The 26,629-nt window shown below is 41.6% G+C and overlaps 2 protein-coding genes across 6 annotated transcripts; both read right to left on the minus strand.

The window, feature by feature from the left end:
• Positions 1 to 10,907: 10,907 nt before the first annotated feature.
• Positions 10,908 to 17,724, minus strand: LOC146378965 (latent-transforming growth factor beta-binding protein 4-like). The gene is made up of 7 exons (XM_084941640.1): positions 17,622 to 17,724; positions 16,788 to 16,887; positions 16,462 to 16,649; positions 12,136 to 12,294; positions 11,964 to 12,053; positions 11,706 to 11,834; positions 10,908 to 11,522 (listed from the first exon to the last, which is right to left on the minus strand). Exons 1-7 carry the CDS (start codon positions 17,722 to 17,724, stop codon positions 11,371 to 11,373), a joined length of 921 nt encoding a protein of 306 aa, XP_084797766.1. The 3' UTR covers positions 10,908 to 11,370.
• LOC146378966 (uncharacterized) lies at positions 17,545 to 22,860 on the minus strand. 5 transcript variants are annotated; one of them, XM_084942179.1, is made up of 15 exons: positions 22,759 to 22,860; positions 22,251 to 22,329; positions 21,909 to 22,024; positions 21,743 to 21,811; positions 21,206 to 21,580; positions 20,981 to 21,082; positions 20,530 to 20,762; positions 20,254 to 20,432; positions 19,541 to 19,658; positions 19,375 to 19,466; positions 19,152 to 19,266; positions 18,683 to 18,784; positions 18,314 to 18,481; positions 18,039 to 18,188; positions 17,545 to 17,806 (listed from the first exon to the last, which is right to left on the minus strand). In XM_084942179.1, exons 3-9 carry the CDS (start codon positions 22,021 to 22,023, stop codon positions 19,592 to 19,594), a joined length of 1,140 nt encoding a protein of 379 aa, XP_084798305.1. In that variant the 5' UTR covers position 22,024; positions 22,251 to 22,329; positions 22,759 to 22,860; the 3' UTR covers positions 17,545 to 17,806; positions 18,039 to 18,188; positions 18,314 to 18,481; positions 18,683 to 18,784; positions 19,152 to 19,266; positions 19,375 to 19,466; positions 19,541 to 19,591. The 5 variants fall into 5 exon arrangements, with proteins under 5 accessions (XP_084798305.1, XP_084798306.1, XP_084798310.1 ...); XM_084942180.1 differs by lacking the exon at positions 22,759 to 22,860 and adding an exon at positions 22,497 to 22,607; XM_084942184.1 differs by lacking the exon at positions 22,759 to 22,860 and adding an exon at positions 19,754 to 20,158 and having other exon boundaries at positions 19,375 to 19,658; positions 22,251 to 22,367.
• Positions 22,861 to 26,629: the final 3,769 nt, after the last annotated feature.

Consider the following 26,629-nt stretch of genomic DNA (forward strand, 5'->3'; position numbering starts at 1 on the left):
GACCGTATCTGCCGCTCCCAAACTCCTCCAAAATGCGAGGCAGCTGGGGGGTTGAATATCCATGTGATGCCTTTAACCAACAAGGCTTCTTGAATTTTTACATTATCCAAAGCACGCACTGCTTCCCGCAGCTCCCTCTCTGCACTTACAAAGTTTGTTCCATTGTCAGAACGCATCAACTGAACCTGTCCCCTCCTAGCAACGAACCTCCGCAAGGCATGAATACAAGAGTCCGTGTCCAACGAACTTGCCAGCTCAATATGCACAGCCCTCACCGTCAAGCAGGTAAAAACTACGCCATACCTTTTGATCATGGACCTACCCCTTTTGATTTCGAAGGGACCAAAGTAGTCCACACCGACACTTGTGAACGGTGGCTCATCGGGCGTGAGCCTTTCCGTAGGAAGATCTGCCATGATCTGACTTGCCGCTTTCCCATGATGCCGTCTGCAGGCGACGCACCGGGACAAAATCTTCCGGACAGCAGCATGAGATCTTAGTATCCAGTACTTCTGCCGTACCTTTGATACGACATGATTCCTGCCACAATGTCCAAGATCCTCGTGAGTCGATCTGAGAATGAGAGTGGCTATATGCTGATCCTTAGCCAAGATTGCAGGGTGTTTTAACTCCTCTTGCATGCTAGATCTGCTCAATCTGCCACCCACTCTCAGAATGCCATCCTGTACAACTGGCAACAACTGACAAAGAGGGCTACACTTTGACACTGTCTTTCCTTGTTGCAGCTTGGCAATCTCTTCGCCAAACCGCTGCCCTTGACTGAAGCGCACAATCTCCACTTCCGCCTCAGCCATGTCACTCACAGAAAGTGGCAAGATGGGAAGGTTAGCATTGAAGTGTGTCATTTGCTTCTCCTGCTCCAACCTTCCATCATAGAGATTCGCTTTTAAATCCTTCCTCTTTTGAGCAAGAAGCTTCAGCACACCCTTTAATCTCAGGACCCCTACAACGGCTCTTTTAACCCGACGCCAGCTTGAGTAATGATGAATGAGCTGAGAGGTGGCGTCTTCTTCAACCACAAGAGCATATACTGATGCTTCTTTGACTTCTGGGTCATTACAGATTGGCTGGCATACACTGTCTGGCATTTCTGGCCACTCCATTTCTGGTTTCAAAATGAAATCTGGACCCGTGATCCATGTCTTTGCCTTGAGAAAGGCACCAACACTGAGCCCTCTGGAAGCAAAGTCTGCAGGATTGGCCGAGGTGTTCACATATCTCCACTGAGAGACAGCTGATCTATCCTTGATGGCAGCAACTCGATTGGCAACAAACGTACGAAACCTCGCTGTTTCATTCTTGAGGTACTTAATCACCGACGTGCTGTCCGTCCAAAAGACAGACTCCTCCAACTCCAACTCCAGTTCGGCTCTTACCATCCTGTCCATCTTTGCTGCCACTATTGGCTATTATCCTTCTTATTCAATGGATGAGGAAGCCTGCTACTCCTTTCTGAGCCCTGCATTACCTCTGACTCACATTCTCGACCGACATCTCCATGTTCTGGCTTAACCAAACCAAAACTGGCCCCAATATTTTGGCCCGGAGCTCTTTGGCAGGTAGCCATTTTGTTGACCAAGTCAGCAGAAGTGTTATGGGCTGGCTCCTTCACAGTCAGCACCTCAAGCTTTGCGTTAGCTGCAGCAATAGCTGTTTGCAACTCCCATTCCTCCCTTTTTGCCTTAAGAACAGCTTCTTGTCTGTCAATCTCCATCTTTTGCTTTAATGCCTCAGCATGCGCTACCAGAGCAGCCCTTTCTGCCTCAGTCTTTAGCCTGGCAGAATATGTGGTCGAAGACACAACAGAAGAGGTTCGACTGCTTCGATGTGCTTTACTGCGTCTGGACGATATCGCTGAAGCACTGTCTGCAGGCTCAACTTCAGCATCAACCATTCTTGCTTCATCTGCTTGCATTTCCACTCTTTTTAACCATCTCTCGACTTTCTCCACAAAACTTCTCAAATAGCTAGCCTTTGGCTCATACCACTGTGTCTGATCATGAAGAAGTTCTGACTCAGTCAAGTGATTTTTAACTGCATCGTTGTTTTCACAAAACTCAATATACATTTTTGAGAAGTCAGTGGCTAATTTAACAGACACTTCCTCATAATTGCCGTCATCTTCCATAAGCTCCTCAATCTCTTTTATCTTTCTAGTAAGATAACCCAACTTGGTTTTCCTTGTCACTTTAAGATGCTGAAGCTTTTCCTCTTGTGCTTTATAGGTTGGCTTGGAAACTCTTTTTTCCTGCTGCTCCATATTAATTGCGCTGCCATAAACCTTTCAATGCAATTAATCCTTTACACAGGCCATGTACGACTTAACCATACAGGAATTTTCACAAACCTTAAAGCAGGCACAGCCTCTTACTTTTCAGATGCGGGGTTTTCTTACTGCCGAAAGGATCCGGGAAACACGGGAAGACTGAAGCGCATCCTCTTTCACGTCCCGTTTTCCAGTTTTCCCTTGCCGCGCCGCGGGCCGATTAACTCTGTGCGCCGGTGACGTGTGCGTAATCCTCTCACTTTCGGAGCAGTTTTCTGACTAATGTAGCGGCAACCTTCGGTCCTTCTTTGCCGCTTCTGCAGGACGTAAAGTTTCTGACTCGTGCTCTTGTTAAGTCGCTTGGATGCCTTCCGGTAGCAAAAAACAAGGCGAAGGAAAAAAGGGGCAAAACATTTATTTTCCATACAAATCGAAAGGTACAAAACAAATGCCTCTGGTGGGAGCTCCGTTTACATTCCCTTTATGTTACAACAAAAAATAACATTAAAACGGCGACGGTCAGAAAACTGTTGCTCCCCGTCCTGCTTGCTTACCTAACCCTTTTTTATCCACACCCCTCCGCATGCGGGCCAAATACACACCCCCTTTACGACATCTACCAACACTTTACAACAACAACAACAACAGACTAACAAAGCAGGATAAATTTATGGAGCACAGCCTATTACATTATAACATAAAATGATCAAGATTATAATAGAAACTTAAAAATCATGACAAATACTTAAATATGACATGATGTAACTGAGTAAAATATTGGCCTGGACTTGGCTCCAACAGTTTCATTTTCTGCTGTTTCATGGGTCAAAAAGGGCGTTGAACCAAACTGAACCTCATTGGCCGAATGTGCTGCCAGTGTGAACAAAAAATCCTGAACTTTCAAATAAAGTCTTGCTAAGCTAAGTCGCTAAGCTAACTCTGTAAATAAAAGACATCGGTGTGACTGAAATTGTTAGCTTAGGCACGAGTAGTTCATTTTTCTAAGGAGCACTGGACTGTTGCTGCACCAGTAGGCAAAACACACATAAACAATATATTCATATAAACTGCTACTGTTATTAAGAGTAAACTTTAATTAGTGGTCCTTTGGCAAGTTAATTGTCCCTGCTTAGTCTACAGCAAACAGCTTAGAAATCTTAAGGTCGAGACTGTCAACTGTTTTAATATTACAGTACACTGAGCCCTGTGTTACTTTGTGTGAGCTGCTGCTACTATTGTAGTGCAGTATCTGCTGTGTGGTTAATCATATAACCTTTTGCACACAGCAGACAGAGTCTACTTCCACTTGGTCGATCTGCTAAATAGCTTTAAAAATTGGTTAGGGAAGTGGCTTTGATTATACTAATACACTATACTGTGCCACTGTCACAGGACAGAGATCCACCAGGGAACATCTGTCAGGATGAAGAGCCTTTGCTTCTCTAAATATAAACCAAATACTTTTTCCAAATCCCGGGGGTAGATTGTAGTGAAGTAGATTCTGGGGTAGGGTTTTACATGATGTCCACAAACGCACCACTGACATCCACACCTTCCCAGCCGATAATTAGCAGGCTTATAAGAAACAGCTGCGCTTCACTACCAGAAGGAGGCATTTGGCAGTCTTGTCCATCCAAGGTGGCTGAGAGCATTAGGCAGTTAAGCGCTGCAGATCTCTCAAGGAAAGCTACTCAGTTTATTATTGCCCTTTAGAGAGTGGTAAGTGGGACTCTTGTGTTCATCATAATGTGGCATATAGTAGGGTGGACTTTGACAACTGTTTCCCTCTTTTGTTGCAGGTTTGCACTATACTGCTGCTCTCTTGTCATATGCTGTTTTGTTTGTTATGTGATGCTTTTATAACGAACAGTACTTTGGGGTGTATTTGTTTTATGTAGATCTTTTATTAATGTGTGTAACGTTTTATGCTTTGTTTTATTGCTTTAGTGGAGGTGCGGCCGCTTGCTGAGGGGCTAGGCACGTGAGGTGGAATCCCCTTCCCGCTGCATGCGAGTGTACACACCGGGAATAGGTAGATTGCACCATTTAGAGTTTAGTGTGAGTGACAGTGAGGTCTGCAGTGAAGTTACACGGGTGAGTAATTGGTGGCACCCTTGGGCACTCCTCCGTGTAGGTTGCCTCCTCAAGTGGCCGGTCTCCACTATTTTGTTTGGTTATTCTTTTATCATGCTGTGATTGTTTTAGGGTAGCATCGTGGTAGGGAGTCTGGTCATTTTAATCATCGTTTGTTAATAAAGTGTTTTAATTAACTATTTTGCCGTCTCAACCCTGCTACCCTAGGTGCCTTCCTGGTTTTATAGTTATGTTTTTAGTAGTTCCTCTTAATAAATTTTGATTTGTAAACTTCCTTTGTCTCACCTCTGCCGTTAATAACGAGTCTGTGGGCTTTGGTAGCCAGTGCAATACGTACATTGGCTAGAGAAATCTTTCCTGGGGTGTAACGCCCTCCCCCAGGTGGCGTTGTCAATATCTTAGTTACCGTCCCGGGTTATTCCTCAATCGCGACACCACACACAGATGCAACAGCTCATAACTAAATGGTGCAAACAGAGGTGAATCCACCTAAGCAGCACTTGTACGATTGCCCCCCGGCTCCAACTCCCGGTAAACTGAAGACAGATTCAACCATATGTGTGCTGAAAAATATTAATGAGTCCACACCGCATTTTCTTCTTAATAATAGCCATGTAACAATAGAAATATAGAAACGGTAATTAATCAGATTACTAGTTACTGAAAAAAGTAAAGGCCGTTATTCCATCACTGATAATGACACGATTATTTGCATTTCCACTACTTATAAACTAGTGTCAGTATTTAATGATCAATATCCACAAATAAGAATTGGAAATAAATGACCTGGATAAGCACAAATCTGACTGAGAACTTAAACTTCACCTTAATTTTTCCACTTAAGTTAACCTTAAGTGGTACTGTGTGCCTGAGAGCATTCAGTTCAAAACAGAAATTTTGAAAACGGGGTATTTCAGGAGCTGCACAAGTTATATGAGGTCAAGAAAACATTGAATCATCGTCAAGGTAACGCACAGTGTGAACGTTTTAACAGGACGCCTCACGACCTATCACGACACGGCTTACTACTGGAGAAGAAACACTGTCGGCCTGAGTATTTTCAAGAACTATTAAATGTGCACAATGGAACTCCCCATGAAACGACAGGTGACTCACCACATTACCTCTGGCTTGGAGAGCAGTCACACCTTCCTGTAGATGCTTTGCTAGGTCAAAAGCAGGTATAGAAATTAGGAAAAGAATTATGGCTCATTTATGATATCATATTGGTTTTTAGGCTGGACATAATTATTCCACAGGTAACTGACAAGAGTGTGGTAAACGGGTCCCTAGCTGCAAGGTCACAATCTTAGAGGGGGGTGGCCAAAATTCAGTCCCTCTGGGCGCTGGGGTGTGTGGTGGTAGCAAAGAAAACACAACTTGCAAGGGAGTGTGATGTCCACAGGATTTGTTCTTTGCCGTGTTGTCTAATTTGTCCAGGTTCATTTGTCCGGCAGCTTATTATGCAGCATGGAAAAATGAAGTTCAAATGTTAGTGCTCTTTGATTTACTGAGTAGAATGAGTTCCTTGTGTTCTCAAAATAATGATCTGTCAAAGGTTCACAGTAGCAGTCGGCTATCCTAGAAAAAATATATCCTAATGCAGTAGTTATTCAATGTAAGAGATGTAGGACACTGGGCTAAGAAGATGAGGTTCAACACTAAGCATGTGGCAGTGTGTGACATTCTCTCGCCCATCTTTCGCTTCATCCTACTTTCTCTTCCTGTGTGTTGCTGATGTAGAGGGTGCTGACAGTATGCCTTCTTCATCAGAGTCATTCCCACTGCTGGAGGTGGTGTCTGACAGTTCACTGGAGGGCCTGAATCAGTTATTGGTCATCTGGTCATTGTCATCATCCTCTTTTGGCCACTTCCAAGTACCGGGCTAGAGAGCACTAACACCGGGGCATCAACCTCAGAATCATTTTCAGTGTCACGTTCAGCTTCAGATTAATTCCAAATTGGCTTCTCACCATTACTGCCCTCTTCATCGGCCTCTTCCGCAGTATTTTCAGGATTGTCCTCAATAATTATGTTGGAAATGGCATTGTGCTGTAGTTGTTCAGGAAAAAGAGAGTTCAAAATACAGACGATTTCCTCATTTAACAGGTCACACATTATACCAACCCACAGCCAGCTGACCAATAGACAAATTTTGTCAATTTCTGCATATCGTTTCACTAGAACTAATGCCTGGAATATCCTACCCCTATAAAAACAAATAGATAACTATTTTACTGTTTTAATGCTCAGATAGTGGGAAAACGCTTTGTGAAATCTGTGCAAATCTCTGTGCAATCCAGTTGTATCTGAGAGCTAAATCAGTTTAGCTTTCACATTTCAGCAGCAAATTTCCCTTAGTGGTGCCCCTGGCAATAATGTCCACAACACTGAAGGAATTATAGTGACACAAAGAGACCACAAGATGGTGCCATTATTTAGGTAGCTGATAACATTTGTGGGCTTTTAAGTTTAGGATATCATTTTCACCACTAGTTTAGCCCTAGTTTAAACTGATTGTGTTTGAAACTTGAGATTAAGATTTAGATAAAAAATTAACTTGTAGAAAATGATTATGGACAAGACTTTCAAGCTTTGATATCCAACATCTGTAGGACCTCCTTTGCAGCACTTCGAGGAATGGCTACATTTGTCCTGTGTTACTACTTTAAACCTTTTTATTGAATATAACAAAATCTATCTATAAACACTTCCTGATGCTGCAGAATGTTTAAGCCTACAGTATTTAAAATCTCACCACTAAATATGAGAGGATTGCAGATTGCAATCAACTGAGTTCTGCTGTCTTACTTACCAGTTGAACTGCATAATTAAGTTCGTAATCCAAGCTATGGTGGCCACCGTAGGACAAACACTCTGGCCACCATTCATCTGTATTTACTCTGGAGGACACTGTAAAACTTTGTGAAAGGTGCAGGATACAAGTCGAGGAGCTAGTGAAGCTCACTTCTGCCTCATAGCCATACTGAGGTGAGTTGTTGAGGATATCCTGAACTTGTCTGTCATTAAGCGCTGCTGTTTCTGCTACAGTTAAGTGCTGTTAGCCTCTGTTAGCTGCTATTAGCCCCTGGTAGCTACTGGTAGCTGTCGTTAGTAAACTGCTGGACATTGTTGAACTCACACACTTATTGAAAAACAACAATCTTAGGTTATAACCAGCTTTTGTTGTAGTTAAAATGGCTTGCTAATGAAATTACCAAAATATTTGTAAAATATAAAACTTTAAACTTAAAAACTTATTTTGTTAAATATAATTCGGAACATTTGTTCCAATTCCAAGGAGTTACTTCTCCATCATACTTATTTTGTGTGAGGATACAATAAAAATCTTGCTCGTGCTATTGAAAATGGTATTAAGCATTTTCCTGGTTTACAAGTCTGAAATTCTAGTATCGGGAAAACCCCAGTTAGATCCCTGACTTTAGCTCAGTTGAGGTGAGGAGGAAGAAGATTGGCAGGTTTGTACACACATATAAAATGCATTTAGATTGAACTGTATTCAAGTTGGTGGGGCAGCATGATGGCTTCCACAAGCCCACTCCTATGTTTTTTTTTTTATGAATTATTTCTAAGCTCATGAGAATAAGCAGATGTAATTACACAATAATTAAGGTGCATTTATGAGTACAACATTCTATTTTTCTTTTTAAATAAACTCAAAAATGATATGACTGTACCTTTTAAAATGTGAAATCAGTACTGTGTGTGGAGGAAAAAAAAGCACATGAACATAAATCTAATGGAAGATCTTGGGAGACTCTGCCATGCACTGGGTTTATTTGCTTTCTAGGCGTGCTTGAAAGGCAACACTGAATCATCCACAGTCCAGTCCGGCATATTTCTGAACATGACTGTGGGAGAACTTTGGGCCTCCCTGCCTGAATGTGTCTGTCTGAACTTAAAGCATTGCTATTTTCCACATATCTTCATATGTGTGGGAAAAAAACACATTTCCCTCAAACAGAAGAAAAACAAATGCATGAAAGGTTGTCATTTTTTTTAAATCAAATTCTTCTTATCACAACAGCATCTTTGGCTTTCTAAATACTTTAATGCAGTGTTTAATGGCAATAGGTGTTAAACTTGCTTGATTTCTTTTTCAGAATAAGCTATATTTCGCAAATATTTCCACTATATTTATTGCTAAGTGCGTGAAATGTTTTTATCAAGCTTAAGTCCACTTAGGTGCACATGTCAAATTATACAAAAACCTCAGGTTTCTCATATTTTACATAAACAAATAAAGAAGGGGAGGACAGGGACCAATCCACGAAACAAACTGTACAAAAAAACAATGTCAACAACGTGTGGCAAGGAAATAAAATCCAGATGACTTAAACATGAAAGAATGTGGATGCAACTGGGAATGTAAATGGGAATACCACAAGGCATTCCTACAATATACAACTACTGAATAGGTTAAAGACAATTATAATACCATAGAAATGTTTGAAACTCATTTAGAATAGAATAGAATAGAATTCAACTTTATTGTCATTGCACATGCACAGGTACAGGGCAACGAAATGCAGTTTGCATCCATCCAGAAGTGCTTTAGTGATATAGATATATTACAATATATATTAGCAATAATATAGATATGTAAGTATATTACAGAAATGGGTCTATTATGGTATGTTATAATGTACACGGTATGAAGTATGTTGTGAATATTCTATAACTATAGGTATGTACAGGCTGTAGTGAGTACAAGCTATGTACAGGCTATGAACAGGATATAAATATGAAAAACTATACAGAATATGAAATAAATAACTTTACAGAAATCTGAGATATACAGTTATACAGAAATGGGAACTATGCAAGTTGTAAACAGTTGTAGGGTTAAAAATTATCGTATGTACAGAATGATTATTTACAGAGCTATACAGTAGTGCAGTTAAGATAAATTAGATATGTGGATAATTTCTACAGTATCTATATAAAGTGCTAGTGGTTGTGAGTGGTGGTTCAGTCCATGTTATTATTGTGTGTTTGAGGGTACAGTTGTCCATTGTGGGTGTGTGTATGTTCAGTCCATGTGTTAACGTGGGTCAGATGTCAGGAGGCAGAGTTCAGGAGTCTGACAGCTGTGGGGAAGAAGCTGTTCCGGTACCTGGTGGTCTTAGTCCGGAGGCTCCTGTAGCGCCTCCCAGAGGGCAGGAGGGTGAAGAGTCCATGTAATGGGTGACTGGGGTCTCTGATGATTTTCCCAGCCCTTTTCAGACACCGCTTCCTGTAGATGTCTTTTATGGCAGGAAGTGGTGCTCCGGCGATGCGCTGGGCAGTTTTCACGACCCTCTGCAACGCCTTCCGGTCCGAGGCAGAGCAGTTCCCGTGCCAGACTGTTATACAGTTGGTCAGGATGCTCTCGATGGTGCAACGATAGAAGTTCACCAGGATGTCTGAGGACAGGTGGTTCTTCCTCAGAGTCCTCAAGAAGAAGAGGCGCTGGTGAGCCTTCTTGACCAGCTTGGAGCAGTTGGTCGTCCAGGTGAGATCCTCGGAGATGTGGACTCCCAGGAACTTGAAGCTGCTCACACGCTCCACAGCCGTCCCCTTAATGTGGATGGGTGGATGTGGGTCAGCATTCCTCCTGTAGTCCACGATGAGCTCCTTGGTCTTCTCGGTGTTAAGCAGCAGGTTGTTTGTGTCGCACCACTCAGCCAGACGATCCACCTCCTCCCTGTAGGCGGCCTCATCGTTGTCACTGATGAGGCCAATCACCGTGGTGTCATCTGCAAACTTAATGATGGTGTTGGAACCATCAGCAGGTCTGCAGTCGTGGGTGAAGAGGGAGTAGAGGAAGGGGCTCATCACACAGCCTTGTGGTACACCGGTGTTCATTGTGATGGTAGATGAGCAGTGGTTATCCAGCCGGACATGTTGGGGGCGGTTGGTCAGGAAGTCCAGTAACCATTTGCAGATGAGGGAACTGATGCCCAGGTCTGTCAGTTTCCTGATGAGTTGTGAGGGGTGGATTGTATTGAACGCTGAACTGAAGTCTATAAACAGCATTCTGGCGTAGGTGTTGTTGTTGTCCAGGTGTGAGAGGACAGAGTGCAGTGCGATGGAGACTGCATCCTCTGTGCTCCTGTTCTGGCGGTATGCGAATTGGTGGGGGTCCAGGGTGGGGGGGAGACAGGATTTGAAGTGTGCTAGGACCAGCTGCTCTAAGCACTTAGTGATGATGGGGGTGAGTGCTACTGGGCGGTAGTCATTGAGGCAAGATGGGTTGGAGTTTTTGGGTATCGGGACGATGGAGGTGGATTTAAAGCAGGCCGGTACCACAGCGTGGGCCAAGGACAGGTTGAATATGTCTGTCAGCACTCCTGCAAGCTCCCCAGAACACGCTCTGAGAACACGCCCGGGTATGCCATCAGGGCCTGCAGCCTTGTGGACATTGATCCTGCTCAGCACCGCTCCTACATCGGTGGGGGAGAGAGTCAGAGGTTGGTGGTCTGGCGTCACGTCTGCTTTGGTTGTGGTTGTGGGGTTCCCTCGCTCAAAACGAGCATAAAAGTTGTTGAGCTCGTTGAGGAAGGAGACATCAGAGGATGTCCTCATTGTTTGAATCAAAAATTCAAAAGAAGATAAAAGCAACTGGGAGGTCAATGACAAAAATCACAAAATGCACAATTTAAACTACAAAAACAGTTCAAAATAAAAAAAAATAATTACAAAATACTTTTAGCGCACAAATAAACAAACATATTCCTTATCTGTGTTGCAGATTTTTTTAAAATGTGGACTGGCCAATGAAAAAGGGGCTGACAATGATATGTTTTGTACATTTTATATTGTTATGACGTGGCTCCCGATGACAACATGTTTGTATGTTTACTGCGTTCACACAGTCCCATGTATGTACCATGAGAGAGGAGTGTAAGAGCTGCACGTGCTGGTTTGTTTGTGCACGCCGCGTAGATGGGGAGAGACGTAGCGGCACGCAGAGCAACGCACAGAGGTTACCGAGTTCTGCGACGGATGCACACGTTTGGCCTACGCGTGTGCACAAAGCCTTGCTTGCACAAGCACTTGTACGAGCCAGAAGTGTTCACACAGCGAGCGTTCTTGCATGGACTAACACGGACATCTGGTTCTGCACACTCGTCAATGTCTGGAACAAAGAAAAACAAGTATTCATTAGTGACAATGAGCCATAAAACAGAAATCCAAACATTAGTTGACAGAACAAAGTTATAATCTGCACATTGGCTGCTGTACATACACTAATAAGAGAATCTAGGACTCTAAAAGAATATGTGTATTTGCATTTTTGTAGTGTATATGTAGGACAGACCTATACAGCGAGCACGCGAGTAGTCTAGCCTAAAGCCTGGGTTACATTCACACATAGTGCCCAGGTAGGAACGGACACAGCGGCCATGTCCGCAGCTGCATTCGTCGGAATCTTCTTCTGAACTGTCACCTTTTCACAAAACGAACCAGGGGAAAAGAGAAAATGGGGGCAGAAAGAGGTAAATAAATAAGCCTTGTCTGAGGGCAGGAATGTTTCAGCTATCACTGATTTTTAACAAAAACCGTCATTGAGTGTCACCCGGGTTGTAATTGGGAAAAGCTGCCTGCAAATCCTGTTCCCCGTCTGACTCCGTCTCAAGATGCATCCCACACAGATGGCTGAACATTGCTGGGTAAAACAGATAAAATTCTTGTTAATTCAATAAATGGATTAAGTGCTAAAGAGGTCTGGCAAGTTTTCAGTAGCTCACCTGAGTTTCTGGGAGGGCAGCTGTTACACTCGGGCCCCCAGCCACGACCGAAGTGACAGCAGCACTCTGAATACGTCACCACCCGGTTCTGGGGCTCGCTGCAGATCCAGCCCTCCTCAATTTGCGTGAAGCACACATCCTTGTGAGCTGCAGTCCGATCTAGAGATGGAAAAAAGGATAAAAAACAAGTCGTGAAATTTTAACTGATCTCAGTGTTCAAGTGTATTTAATAAGAGAAGGTAAAGAATACTAATCTTAATATACAATATTTGAAAAAAGTCAGATTGGTTCACATTGCAAATTACACCTAAAAACAGTAAATGTACACTTTTATTTGTACTACAAAGTAAGCACACAAATACTTTACTATTTTTTTTTACAAGCTTGTAATATCTGGGAGTAACAAGCATCAGGCGCCCATTCAGACATGTATATCCATCTACACCATATGGACAAAAGTATCGGGCCACCCACACACTTAGACTACGTTCACACTGCAGGTCTTAATGCTCGATTCCGATTTTTATGTCTGCTTGTTCACACTACAAATAAAATGTGACAGCAAACGCACTCTAGTGTGAACGCTCAAAGCGGCCACATGCGCAAAAGAAGACGTCACACACAACGCGCTCTGTTTAGACTCAAACCAAACAGTATTGTTTGACTGATGGCCCTTAATATAAAGACTTGTTTCGGACTTTACGTTTCCCAATTTTGCTCTAAGTTATAAAGTTATTTTGTTATTTACATATGGCCTAATAATTACCCTTATTGCTGTTTTAGAGAGGAGCGGTGCTTCAAAGGATAGTCGCAGATTTCTGTCAGAATCTGCAGATTATACAGTATAAATGAAATGTTCACGTTTCTCCAACGTTGTCTTCCCAACAGTTTCACTAACATCTACATGGGATGGCCAGGAAGCGTTCGCGATGTCTTATCGGGCGCTTCTCCGGCGCTGATAATTGGCGTGTGACGGATTTAATGCGACTTGACTATTCAAACAGCAGTCGCTTTCTAAAACATCAGATATGTATCGGATTCAGTACCACATACGAAAGTGACCCAGATCGGATTTGAAAATATCGGATTTGTGCCATTCACACTGTCATACCATGATCGGATATGGGTCGCATACTGTACTGTAAATGTACGAAACACATGACAGGTTCGTTAAGTTTGTTAAGATTTCTTTTTCTTAATTTTTGCATTTTCTCCAGTTTTACAGACCTCATGTAAATATTTCATTTGTTATTTTTCAGAATGCCGAAAACACCGTACACAGAAGATTTTCAAATATGAAGAGATAGTAGACAGGAGAGTTGTAAATGTAAGTAATTTAGCCTGCTGTTGTGCAGATTTTTTTTGCGTCTTTGGACTTCCCGGATTTGAACTGTGCCTGACTGACTATCCATAAGCTTTTGTATTTGATGAATCTACACTAATTCAGCCACTGAGTCTGTATTTCGCTCCAAATAGGACATTAAATAAGAACATACCACCTGATACGACCTGGTCGTGCTGCCTTCCTGATGTTTACGTTCTTTAAAGTCCTCCTGACATCATGCTCAGAAGGAGTGATTGATGTGGAGGTGCTCCTTCCCATTCAGTAACATCTGCTTCAGTTAGTTTTTCTTGTGAGCCACAATGTAAGCAGTGTTGCTTTGCTGACATGCACTCGATGCTGGCAGTACAAGCATTGTAGTGGTTCTTATGTTTTTGTAAACTAATTGTATAATATATTGAGCCATTCAATAGTACACAAATGTTTATAAGCTCCTTTTTGTATGCAACTTGCATGTCTTTCTTAATTAATTGTTTGTTTATATCATGTTTTTCAGGAAAAAGAAGAAGTTAAAGTCAAGTGGAAGCCTTGCTCAACATGGTATGTAGTAACAACTTTGTTGGACGGGAACAGACATTCATATTGTTGATAAATAGTTATCACCTCAATTTGAATTCATGTATTTGGACTAAAGTAAATTGGGAGCTTTTAGCTATCGAGCTCCTCTTCTGTGAGGAGCTTGATAGCTGTCCACCTCCAAAGTCCATTATGAGTTTTGGAGGTGGACATGGTCAACACTTTTAAGAGTAGGCATAAGACTTTACTTCTTTATAGAGCTTATAGTTAGGGCTGGTTCAGCTCAGCCCTTAGTTATGCTGTAACAGGACCAGACTGCTGGGGGTTAGTGTCCCCCCCCTCTCTCTGTCTGTCTCTTTCAGGGTTATGCAGGCTCAGTATTGGTTGAAGATGCAGTCACGTCTCCTTTTACTGAAAACTCTCCCCCTCTCCCTCACCATCTGTAAACATACATGTCTCAGTAATGCAGTTCATGCATGTTACTAACTAAACTTCTTCCCTGGAGTTTCTGTGCTCTCTCATCCAGCAGGTTCCGATGGATCGTGGCTGCTGCTGTGGTCCTGCTTGACATCTACTACATATATTATTACTCTCTGACTTGATTTATATTACAGTGAAGGTGTATAAAGCATGACATGAATATAGAAGATATTTCATCCTAAAAAATTGTCATATGTCACAACCTAAATTATCCTATTTTGTGTGTGGTTGTCGTTGTTGTTTGTTATGTTTTTCTCCTGACAGTGGCAAAGTGTGGGATGACACATGGGAACCTGCGCAGTTTTACACACAGTAAACCAGGCACCACAGGTCGCAGAGATCGCACAGTTCACAGTTTGTAGTTCAGCATAAAAGTTCAAAATAAAATATTTACTATACATTTCAACCAGTGTCAGTCTCTGTTTCACTCTCTAATTGTGGCTTAAGTACCTAACACATTCATGAATCTGATCGATCAATAATATCTTCCCTGCACTCGATATCTCATAGTTTTACATATCAGCCAACATTATTGTCTACATCCTCATAAATATAGAAGTGACTTGCTTATTATAACATATTACAAGTTAAAGTAATACTGCACTGCACGTATAGTAAGTAACACCTACTGTGTATGGGAGCCTAAAGCAAAGTTAACTGCACCAGTACCAGCTTCAGAACATATTGTATATTATATGTTTCTACCTTTTTGTAATATGTCATGTTTAGATGCAGTGACAATTGCACATTTGGAGTTGTGGTCATATGTGGTTTTTATATATATATACACAGGGTATTAGAAAAAAATTGACATTTTTTGCTATTTTTCTTGTTTGTTTGCACATTATTATTGTGTACATATTACATATGTAACATTATTGTTAATATTATTATTAGATATCAAAGATACAATTTGAGTAAGGGTTTTCCTGTCATAATTTCAATACAAATGCAATTACACACGTAAACAATAGGATCAAAATAAACTTTTAAAAAGTCTGTTGATCAAATGCTGATTTTCAAAACATTCTAGAGGAAAACAGAGATAAAATAATCTGAACAGTAACAGTGATCTGGGATGATGATGGAGGCTTCAATGGATTATTCTGTTTCAATCAATAGGTTCGTATCTATGACAATAATTTGATAAGTTTAACAGGTTGGTTTAGGCCTGGCAATACTGGAAATATTCACAAACTTTTGTTTTTGAAGAATGTTTATCTTTTTTGGGATGAAGCTATCTGGCAAAATGACACAGCCCTTTAACCTCATCTTTATGTCTATCATGTGGCTATGATACTGGATTTTGGTTTGATGCATATGCAGGTTACAGCTGGGGAATGGCAGTATGTTGTGGATTGATTTGGCATGTTCAACCACTGTTACACCAAACTCTCTCACTTATAACATGATAAAGGCCTCTTACTCAGTGTCATGGATTTTCTGTAGTTTTGGGGACACAGGGCCAAAGTCTGAGGCAATAAGTCAGATCAAAGAAGGCAATGTTTCTAAAATGGGAGTTTACTTATGTCATTATATATATCCAGGAATATGTGCCTGAGGATAGTTGTCATGAATTCAATATTAAATCAAAGTATTCCTTAATTACCACAGCTGACACGAGTTCTCCATAGTTGCCTGCTGTCTCAGGATCTGTCTCCAAAAAGGACCAGGGAGCGCTAACATGTTATGTTCTAAACTGATGAAGAAAATGCACATTAAACATAACATAAACTTACTGAGTGAAGTAATGTCAAGAGGATTCCTTTAGCTCCTATTGGGTTGGTTCCTTGATCAATGCAATACAGAATCATTCATCTGGTTTTATGTAATGTCCTTAAAACATGTCAAAATGAGGCTCACTAGTCTGTGTGGCCTCCATATGCCTGTATGACCTCCCTACAACACCTGGGCATGCTCCTGATGAAGTGGCAGATGCTCTCCTGATGGATGTCCTCCCAGACTCCAGGACTAAAGCATCTGCCCACTCCTGGACATTTTGTGGTGCAGTTGGTGGATGGAGCGAGACATGATGTCCCAGATGTCCTCAATTGGATTCAGGTCTGGGGAATGGGCGGGCCAGTCCTCAGCATCAATGCCTTCGTCTTGCAGGAACTGCTGACACACTCCAGCCGCATGAGGTCTAGGATTGTCGTGCATTAGGAGGAACCCGGGGCTAACCGCACCAGCATATGGTCTCACAAGGGGTCTGAGGATCTCATCTCAGTACCTAATGGCAGTCAGGCTACCTCTGCCGAACACATGGAGGGCTGTGCAGCTCCCCAAAGAAATGCCACCCCACACCAAAACTGACCCACTGCCAAACTCATGCTGGAGGATGTTGCAGGCAGCAGAAGGTTCTCCACGGCGTCTCCAGACTCTGTCACAAGTGCTCAGTGTGAACCTGCCTTCATCTGTGAGGAGCAAAGTTGCCAATCTTTGTGTTCTCTGGCAAATGCCTAACATCCGGCATGGTGTTGGGCTGTAAGCACAACCCCCACCTGTGGACGTCGGGCCCTCATAACACCCTCATGGAGTCCGTTTCTGACCGTTTGAGCAGACGTGCACATTTGTGGCCTGCTGGAGGTCATTTTGCACAGCTCTGGCCTTTCTTTCCTACCCCACAGTACCTTCCCTTACCATTCGTTTCCTACTCTTTTACTTCTTCTTTGATGACGGTTGCCTTTCTAGATAAGCAATTTCATTTGCTCTGGGGCGAGTCACTGGCTCGGGTGCATTCCGGGACTGTCAGTTCACCAGTGTGCTGGCATGCTTCTTAAAAAACACACCACTACAGCAAACATCTCAATTGTACTTGTTGATTTCTTCGACAAAACACTGAACAAAAAATTTACTTGTGAGTGTGCTGCCTGGTGCTTTTAAATTTTGTGATAATTTGAGCAGCCCAGAAAGCATCCCATAAATTAAATTATGTTATCGTATCTGAACATGTACACTAGTCATTAAATTAGATGGGAAAGAATGATTCAGGGTAAACAACTGCACCAAGGAAATTCCATTTTTCTTCTCAAAATGTAAAATGTCTGTTGAAAAATCACATTAAACAGAGATGTGATTAACTTTTTATTTTACCAAACATAACATCAATGATGACACAATCAGTCTTCATCAGAAGTGCTCAAATCACTCTCAGTGGCATCGTCTGGAATGTCCTCCTCCTCCTCCGAGTCCATTTCCAGGAGTGGTTGGTGGCTGAGGATTCTCTTGTACACGTCCTTTACTTTGAGCATTTCAGCTTTCAGTTCACTTTTTTTTAAAAAACCAGGCTACAGAGTCCCTTCTGTGCATCCTCCGACATGCCAACAAAGGAGGCTGTAAAAAGAACAAAACAAATAAATATAAGTAAAAAAAAAAAAACAAACAAAAAAAACCTCACCTCATAAACACAAGGAATTAGGATCCTGTAATTAAACATTTTTTTTAAAGGGAGAAGGCAGTGTTAGCTAGCAATCTAGATATAGGTAAAAGATCCAGTAAGACTTTAGCATCTGCTCTTATTTTCAATCGATTCATCAAAAAATTAATAAATAAAAGATGTGCTTACAGTCTGAGGAGATTGTCCCCAACACCACAGATCACATTCGCAACACTGTCCAGTGATGCTGCATCTCCCTGCAAAGGATCATCTCCTCCTCTCTCAGGCGCCTCACAGCCATCACCAAGACCTTTCTCTTTGTCCGGAGGTCAGCAGCAGCTACAGTTTAACAACATCAGATGGGAAAACATAGTAGCATATTATGATTCAAGAACAAAACATTCAACTACTGCTCAGATACTGGGAGTTTGTTTAAAAAGGATATTTAGAAATCAAGAGCTTACGTTCACTTGTGCTCTGCCAGGGCCAAATGTCGGTCAGCATGAGGGCATCACTGGATACGATTTGCTTTGTTGGTTCAGCGAGCTTGTTGTAGTCGTCAACAGCAGCCGCCAAGCGTTTCTTCTCAACTAAGATGACCTTGCGAATTCTGTGTCGCCTCTTGTTGCCATCTGTAAATAATCATAAAAAATTCACACCTTCACATAATGTATATAGTTACATTTTAATCTACACTCATCAATTTGTTTGCTAGAACAAATCACATCCAGCTTAAACAAACCTGGATCTGATTTTATTCTGTTTACAAAGTAGCTGTACAAGCTGTACAAACTAAGTATCAAACGGTCCATTTCAAAGAAACTGGGACGTACCATTTTGTCTGTAAAGACTTTGTGTTCGCACTCTGATGACGACGACAAGCTCCTCTATTCGTGCCTGCAACGCTCCAAGGCTGCCATCAGTTTGATCACTTTCTAAGTGAGAGGAATATTAATCAGAATACAGGATGAGTAACAGTCACCAAACTACAGTGGACTCTGTAATCACTGACTTGATGACATTCATTATAAGACATCTGGAGCCTTCATGTGCTGCATTATCATGAGATAACAAGTATGTTGGTGTTCAGGTTTATAAAACCAACTAGTACGACATCATTTCAACCCAGGTTCTATCCAATTTGATGAAACGCAACAACTCTGCCATAAATTCTGCTTTTACAAGGCTTCTTTTTCATTGTTTGTTGACACTGTCAGAAAGATCTTAATTCTACCTTAAGTTCTTTAATGAGGCCATGGTGGGTCCTATTGTTATACACGAGTGCATTATATTGAGACTCACCTTCAGCCCATTTCTACACATCGGCCACCCATTGCTGCAGTGTGTCGTCATCCACACCCAGCTCATTTTTGGTCGCATTCAGGCTCTCCACTTGTTCTCTAAGGATCCTTATGATCTAAGAATACATTAATAAATGTCATTCATATTGACATTAAAAGAGTACTGGTGTTTTCCCCCATTACCACACACATTAAAATGGTTTTTGAAAAAATAAATAAATCACCTTTAGATATCTCTGGCTCAAAGTGCGGCCCAGTTGTTCCACTTTCCTTTTGTTCCAGCCCAAAGCCAGGAGGGTCAGCATGTCTGTTCGCCCTGCATTTCAGTTAGTATACAAATAAGAATTAATGAGCAGGAGACTGAGTGGAATCTCAGACACGGACACATACCTGCTTTAGACATGTACTTCGTTGTGATGGCCGCCCTAGACAGGAAACTGTTTACTTGTTCCACCTCTTCTCCAACTGTTGAACCGGCCCCATCCTGAAACGCACCTCCCCATTTGATCTATAGAAAGGAGGTCACAATACATGACTGCTGAATTCATTCAACCTTATAACAAAATGTCTCAAACTAATCCAAAACTACAAGCTGCAGTACACCTCGCATTTCCAAGTGTGAGCCTTTGCATGCATGACGGAGAGAAAAGGAAGCATTGACAAGAGGTTCCTCAGCTCAGGGCACTGCTGAGCCACCTTGGTTAAATAGGGGAAATATTTACAGGCCACATCGGAGCAAAGGAACGTAATATGTCCCAGGACGTTAGCTGCCAACTCCCTCTGGAGAAAAAGGGGGTAAGCAAAGATCTCCCCTCGAAACATGTTCAATGCAGCTAAGAGGACTCCGTGGCGACAAACAGCTATTTCCATGCCCTCTTCATCCAACTTCCCAGTGGACTTTTTGGACGACTCCTTTGCTGCAGTCCAAGATGAAGATCCGCACAACCCTTTCCCTGGGACCTATACACTCCCCTTGCACTTCAGAGCAAGTTCCCCTGCTCTGAAGTGCTGAACGAACACAGTGACAGTTGTTTGAAAAGAAACATTAAAATACATTTTTCTACAAATCCATATTTGACTTATGTACACAATGCATAACGTACCTTGCATTAGACTGAAAGTGATAAAGCTTGCGGTTTCCATCAACTGAGACGGCAAGCATGTCTGGAGTGCAGGCAGGGCAGCTAAAGCATGGCTCCTTGCACATCCTGTCCACCTCAAACTTTACAGCACTCCACTCCAAGAAACTTTTACTGAAGGCATCAGCTGATATTCGGCCAGTCTTTTACATAGAGGACATACAACAGAATATTCAAGGACAGTCATCATAAACATTGATTTGCACAATTTCCTTAAACTTGGCAAATTTAGAAACTCACCCTTCCAAAATGGGCTGTTCGTTCATCCAGCACTTTGACAAATGCCTTAAGTGACATCCCTGGTGCAGCCTTCTTAATGTCATAGAAAGACTGAAAGACATCCATTGAAAACAGGGTGCAGAAATTTAAGGTGCCAGGCCAATATCCACTACCCAGGATGTCCTTAACTGAGGGGGACCACATTAGGCCACAGCTGGTGCAGCTCACCACTGGCAGTGCAAGGTTATAACGGCCTTTAGAAAGGATAAGGATAAATTCAGTCATGGCTCAAAGCATTCATTTTTTTCATGTTGTTTTCAAATCGGTCTGGTAAATCCAAATGACCTTTGACAGGTGCCCACATATACTGCGGGCCGAGGGTAATTCAAACCAAGATAGCAATGCACAATTTGCAATAAAACCTCCAAACACATCTATTGTGTATGTAGTGTGTGACAAAAGGGCAACTTACCATTTATGGTTACAAGAGCCACAATTGCGCCGGGTGAAACCTCAACGTTACCTGCTGGGCAGTCACACACATGGTCTGGCCTTTGCACAGGCAACAGCCGAACTAACATTAAAACACACAATATATATAAAAAGAATTAGAAATTAACTGATACACAATAAATATACAATAACAGCACCCACTCATAGTACATAGCAAGAAATGCATAAGACTTAAAAACCGTACCTATTGGCTTGTGAAACTCTGATGTAGGCTGCAAAAACCCTCCTGTTACTGCCTCTCTGCTGTGCAGGACAAAGCGTGTGTGAACTGCAATATCACAGTCAGCACAAAGGAATGGAAGAGGCAGGCAGTCCAGACACCTCACAACTACTTGTTTGCCACACTGACACACACGGTGTGACTGTGGATCCAGAGTAGCTAACATATTGTCTATAAGACAAGGCCTGGCCTCTTTCCACTTTTGCGAGGACACCATATTTCTGATCGCCCAGTGAGTAGCAGCTGATTCAGATGACGTCTCACAAGCCATGGCTGCGTCCTCTTCTCCATCCTCCAACATCTGAAGGAGCTCCTGATGAAGCACCTCAGTTCCATACACTAACAGAAAAAAAATAAAGAAAGGAAGAAACTCTTCCACAAAGTGAAAAACACTCTAGGCAGTATGTTTCTTAGGACTGCACAAAAGTCCTGCATAACTCAACTATAACAACAAATATAAAAGTAAACAGAAATCACAATATATACAAGAAGGTAAAGTACCTTTTGTTGGGTTGACACTGGCAACATAACTAGGTTCTTCACGTGGACATTGATGCTGATCTCTGGACACTGGGGGGAAAAAAAGAGATTGAAGAATATTTACTTACTGAAATTCTTTGGTGAAAACAAGTTGTGAGATAAAATCAATGGTTGTGTGAACACTGACCACGTGGCATGCAACTAGTACTTCGACTGGTTGATGGTCTGAGGAATAAAATCTCCCTGTCTGTCACGTGTTTTCCAGCGCACTGGTCTTGGCTGAGGTTCACTCTGTGCATCATTCTATGCAATTAACAAGGAAAAAAGGGAACACCTAAAATACAGTCCATGATTAAAGCAAAGATTATCAAACATCTTAAGTTAACCAACTTAATTTGACATAAACTTATATATACACACATATATAAAAATTTATTAAAAAAAATTCAAATAATATAACGTTTACTCCGTACAAAATATTAGACAAGCGTGTTCCCTCTTTAACAACTGTTTCCACTAAAAATTTTACCTGCATATCTTGAAGGAGTTCGTCAGCAGCCTGAAGCTCTTCCTCCAGCTCGGGATCCTCTGAATCACTCATTTTCAAGCTAAAGAGGAAAGAGATTTTTGCAGAACTCCGTGACATAAACACATAACTAACGCAATTCAAATGATTTTCAGTCTTGGCGCTCCGGTTAACGTTAGCAATTAACGTTAGCATCATCAGTTTATAAAGAGCTAGCAGAACTCTTAGCGCAAAAACTGCTTTACGCACCATGTGAGGGTATTTTGCAACACACAAGTCCTTTAACGTTTGTAATAGATTTAATCCATCATCGTTGGATTAAATGGCTAATGCTGCAGTAGCCACGTGTAGTCATTACCTAGCAAGCATGCTGACAGTAGCTGTAGCCATTTTTAAATGCATTAAACCGTTTCCGAGATCAGTCACCTCTGTTTGTTTGAAGCTTTTATGAAAAACAAACTTTGAAACACACATCAAGGTATTACTTTAAATATATGTATTTTTTACATACCTGCATTAGAATCAATCAGTTCCGCCTCATTTTCTTATTCTTATAAATAGGTCTCTCCATTCTCCCATCATCCTTTGCTTACACAGGTTGCGTCTGATTGGTTGGAGCCGAGCACGTCCAAAACTAACAGGAGTGGTGAATGACTCTATAAATGTGTTTTACGTGTGAAATGAAAATAATAAACCTAACAAAGGATTATGTACGTTAAATCTGAGCACTTTCAGCTCGTGAATCACTTTGGAAAACACTGTGTGATGGCCACAACATGAAGCGATTTTATTGTTGAATTATCAGTGATACTTTCATGTGTTTTTGTTGAGAAATGTTAACGATGTCATTAAAAGAAAGCATTAAATTAGGGAGAAAAACCGTTCGCGGAGAGGGTCCCCGGTTCTCCAGTTAGATTGAGATTCACAGCGTCATGTTTCGCTGTGACGGAGTTATTATTGGAGTAAATGGACGGCTGGAGCCTCTGCTCGAAGCGTCTCTGATCGCCGCAAGCGGGTTCATATTGGAATGAATTGACAACCCACAGCGTCGCATAAAAACGTGGAAGGGTACCTTTAGCGTCAGCATGAGAAGTTAAGGGACGTGACAAATCGTCAGTATTTTACGTGTCGGGGGTGAGAACGGGTTGTCTTAGCAGTAGGATTTACATGAAAAGAGAAACAAATTAAGTTTGAGTGAAAATGTACATTTTTTGCACTCTCTGGTCGACTGACTCAGTGAATCAAATGACTCAACAAACACGATTCACTTTGGTGAGTGACTCATTAAAACTCGATTCAGTAAAAAGAATTAAATTTACCATCACTAGCCCTTTGTTTGGCCTGCTAAAATGGCGCCCCGGCGGCCACGCCCCCTGCCGTGACATCATGTTCCAAAGCCCCATAGAATAGACAATAGAACCAAATTTAAAAAAAAAGAAAAAAAAAAGAATGTTGTTGTTACATTATGTTATGACATCATCATGATGTCATAACATGCCTTTGATCTGTGAATCCTTAAATCCGGGTAAGAAGCCCAAACTGTCATGCAGTTTACTTGTAACATTTGAGATTGCAGCATTCAAAGGTCCGCCTGAGAAAAATTTTAAAATAGTTGAATCTTTAAGACAGTCACTTCATCAACACTCTGACATGTCTCAGAGTAAAGACAGCAAAAGCCAACAAGCTTACGCTGGCTTTACTACAATGGACGACCAAAATCCAGAGCCAAACTCTGATGAAAGACATTTCCAGCTTCCACTCAAGAGGAAGCGAGGCCCGAATTCTGTTGCACAGAATTGCAGAAGTGACGACAGCTGCTCTCCACCAAGGAAAAAAAGACGTATTTGTGAAGAAAAGAAAAGAAAATACAGTCAGATTTCCAAAGGCAGCAAAAACAACTCTGAGAGCTACTCTCCAGAGAGAAAGAGGATGAGAGTAGACACTGAGAAAAAAGAAACAGCAGTGACTCGGACCATCCAAAAAAGTTCTTCTTCAAGGACTATCCAACTCCAAGTTCAGAAAAAGAACAATATGAACTTGAGTAATACCAAAAACTCTCAAAACACTCCAAAAGACAACAAGAGACCAGGACAAGCACCAGTGACACAGAACATCCAAAAAAGTTCTTTGTCAAGGTCTATCCAGGACCAAGTTGAGAAAATGGATGTTACGACCTCAAGTGATACCAAAACCTCTGATAACACTCCAAAATACAACAAGAGGCCAGGACAAGCACCAGTGACACAGAACATCCAAAAAAGTTCTTTGTCAAGGTCTATCCAGGACCAAGTTGAGAAAATGGATGTTACGACCTCGAGTGATACCAAAACCTCTGATAACACTCCAAAATACAACAAGAGGCCAGGACAAGCACCAGTGACACAGAACATCCAAAAAAGTTCTTTGTCAAGGTCTATCCAGGACCAAGTTGAGAAAATGGATGTTACGACCTCGAGTGATACCAAAACCTCTGATAACACTCCAAAATACAACAAGAGGCCAGGACAAGCACCAGTGACACAGAACATCCAAAAAAGTTCTTTGTCAAGGTCTATCCAGGACCGAGTTGAGAAAATGGATGTTACGACCTCGAGTAATACCAAAACCTCTGATAACACTCCAAAATACAACAAGAGGCCAGGACAAGCACCAGTGACACAGAACATCCAAAAAAGTTCTTTGTCAAGGTCTATCCAGGACCGAGTTGAGAAAATGGATGTTACGACCTCGAGTGATACCAAAACCTCTGATAACACTCCAAAATACAACAAGAGGCCAGGACAAGCACCAGTGACACAGAACATCCAAAAAAGTTCTTTGTCAAGGTCTATCCAGGACCAAGTTGAGAAAATGGATGTTACGACCTCGAGTGATACCAAAACCTTCGAAAACACTCCAAAATACAACAAGAGGCCAGGACAAGCACCAGTGACACAGAGCAGCCAAAAAAGTTGGACGCCAAGCACTATCCGACTCCTAGTTAAGAAAATTAACAATCTGACCTTGAGTGAAACCTCTGAAAACACACCAAACGCACCAAAAGACAACAAGAGGCCAGAACCAGCAGCAGGGACACAGAGCAGCCAAAAAAGTTGTTCGCCAAGCACTATCCGACTGCTAGTTCAGAAAATGAACAATATGACCTTGAGTGAAACCTCTGAAAACACACCAAACACACCAAAAGACAACAAGAGGATAAAATAATAAGCAAGAAAAAGAGGAGGCCAGTACTACCAAACCAGAAAATCCAGAGGCCTGAGATGACAACTTCAACTCTGTCTCCTATAAAATCAAAGTTATATACAACTAAATATTAACAGTTACTTCAACTCCCTAAACATAAATTTTAAAGCATATTTGCTTTAATATTTAATTGTGTATACATTTGTCATCGGCTCCACCCCTCCCAACCGGTCGCGGCAGATGGCCGCCCCTCCCTGAGCCTGGTTCTGCCGGAGGTTTCTACCTTTTTAAAGGTAGTTTTTCCTCCCCACTGTCGCCAAGTGCTTGCTCATAGGGGATTGTTGGGTTTTTTCTTTAATTCAGTTCAGTTCAATTCATTTGTATGTAAATACTGTTGAATTGAATTGAACTGAATTAAAGAAGATTTATAGGAGACAAAGTAAGTCACAGAGTGAACCAGGGTATTATAACATCTTACCCATGAAAATAAAAAATTGCATTAACCAAAACATCTGTTGTCTGAACCTGTAATTTTGTCTCATTTAAAACATGTAAAAATGTCAAATTAGAACAATCTAACAGCAGAAATAAAAATGTTTACATGCTGCTTGAAAACATTGTTCTGTGAATGATATCTACTGTATCTGTGCTGTTGATGCCTTTTGAAAGCATTCCTAATAGCATCTATCAAGTAATATGCCTTGCTCAATGGTTCATGGAAGTATTAACAGTTTTGGTAACTGACTTTGTAAATTGAAATTCTACAGCCTTACACTAGTAAACGCTTGTGCTACACACGGAAGACAGGTATAGTCAGCTCAGTATCCAGTGGGAAGTTTTCTCTTTGGCATCCACAGATGCAACAGCTCATAACTAAATGGTGCAAACAGAGGTGAATCCACCTAAGCAGCACTTGTACGATTGCCCTCCGGCTCCAACTCCCGGTAAACTGAAGACAGATTCAACCATCTGTGTGTTGAAAAATATTAATGAGTCCACACCGCATTTTCTTCTTAGTAATAGCCATGTAACAATAGAAATATAGAAACAGTAATTAATCAGATTACTAGTTACTGAAAAAAGTAACGGCCGTTATTCCCATCACTGATAATGACACGATTATTTGCATTTCCACTACTTATAAACTAGTGTCAGTATTTAATGATCAATATCCACAAATAAGAATTGGAAATAAATGG

This window comes from Perissodus microlepis, chromosome 10 (assembly GCF_051167445.1).
Source record: "Perissodus microlepis isolate ML-2025 ecotype Zambia chromosome 10, ASM5116744v1, whole genome shotgun sequence".
NCBI classification, from domain to species: domain Eukaryota; kingdom Metazoa; phylum Chordata; class Actinopteri; order Cichliformes; family Cichlidae; genus Perissodus; species Perissodus microlepis.

Excerpts from the sequence above, each read along its gene's own strand:
- LOC146378965 (XM_084941640.1), bottom strand. The coding sequence starts at position 17,724 with ATGCTCAAAGTAAAGGACGTGTACAAGAGAATCCTCAGCCACCAACCA. Across the intron at positions 16,650-16,787 it reads CAGCATGAGTTTGGCAGTGG|CCCCGGGTTCCTCCTAATGC; the intron begins GTCAGTTTTGGT and ends TGGTGCGGTTAG. Across the intron at positions 11,835-11,963 it reads TTTTCCCAATTACAACCCGG|GTGACAGTTCAGAAGAAGAT; the intron begins GTGACACTCAAT and ends TTTTGTGAAAAG.
- LOC146378966 (XM_084942179.1), bottom strand. The coding sequence starts at position 22,023 with ATGATGCACAGAGTGAACCTCAGCCAAGACCAGTGCGCTGGAAAACAC. Across the intron at positions 21,581-21,742 it reads CAGTGTCAACCCAACAAAAG|TGTATGGAACTGAGGTGCTT; the intron begins GTACTTTACCTT and ends TTTTTCTGTTAG. Across the intron at positions 20,763-20,980 it reads GGCTCTTGTAACCATAAATG|GCCGTTATAACCTTGCACTG; the intron begins GTAAGTTGCCCT and ends TCCTTTCTAAAG.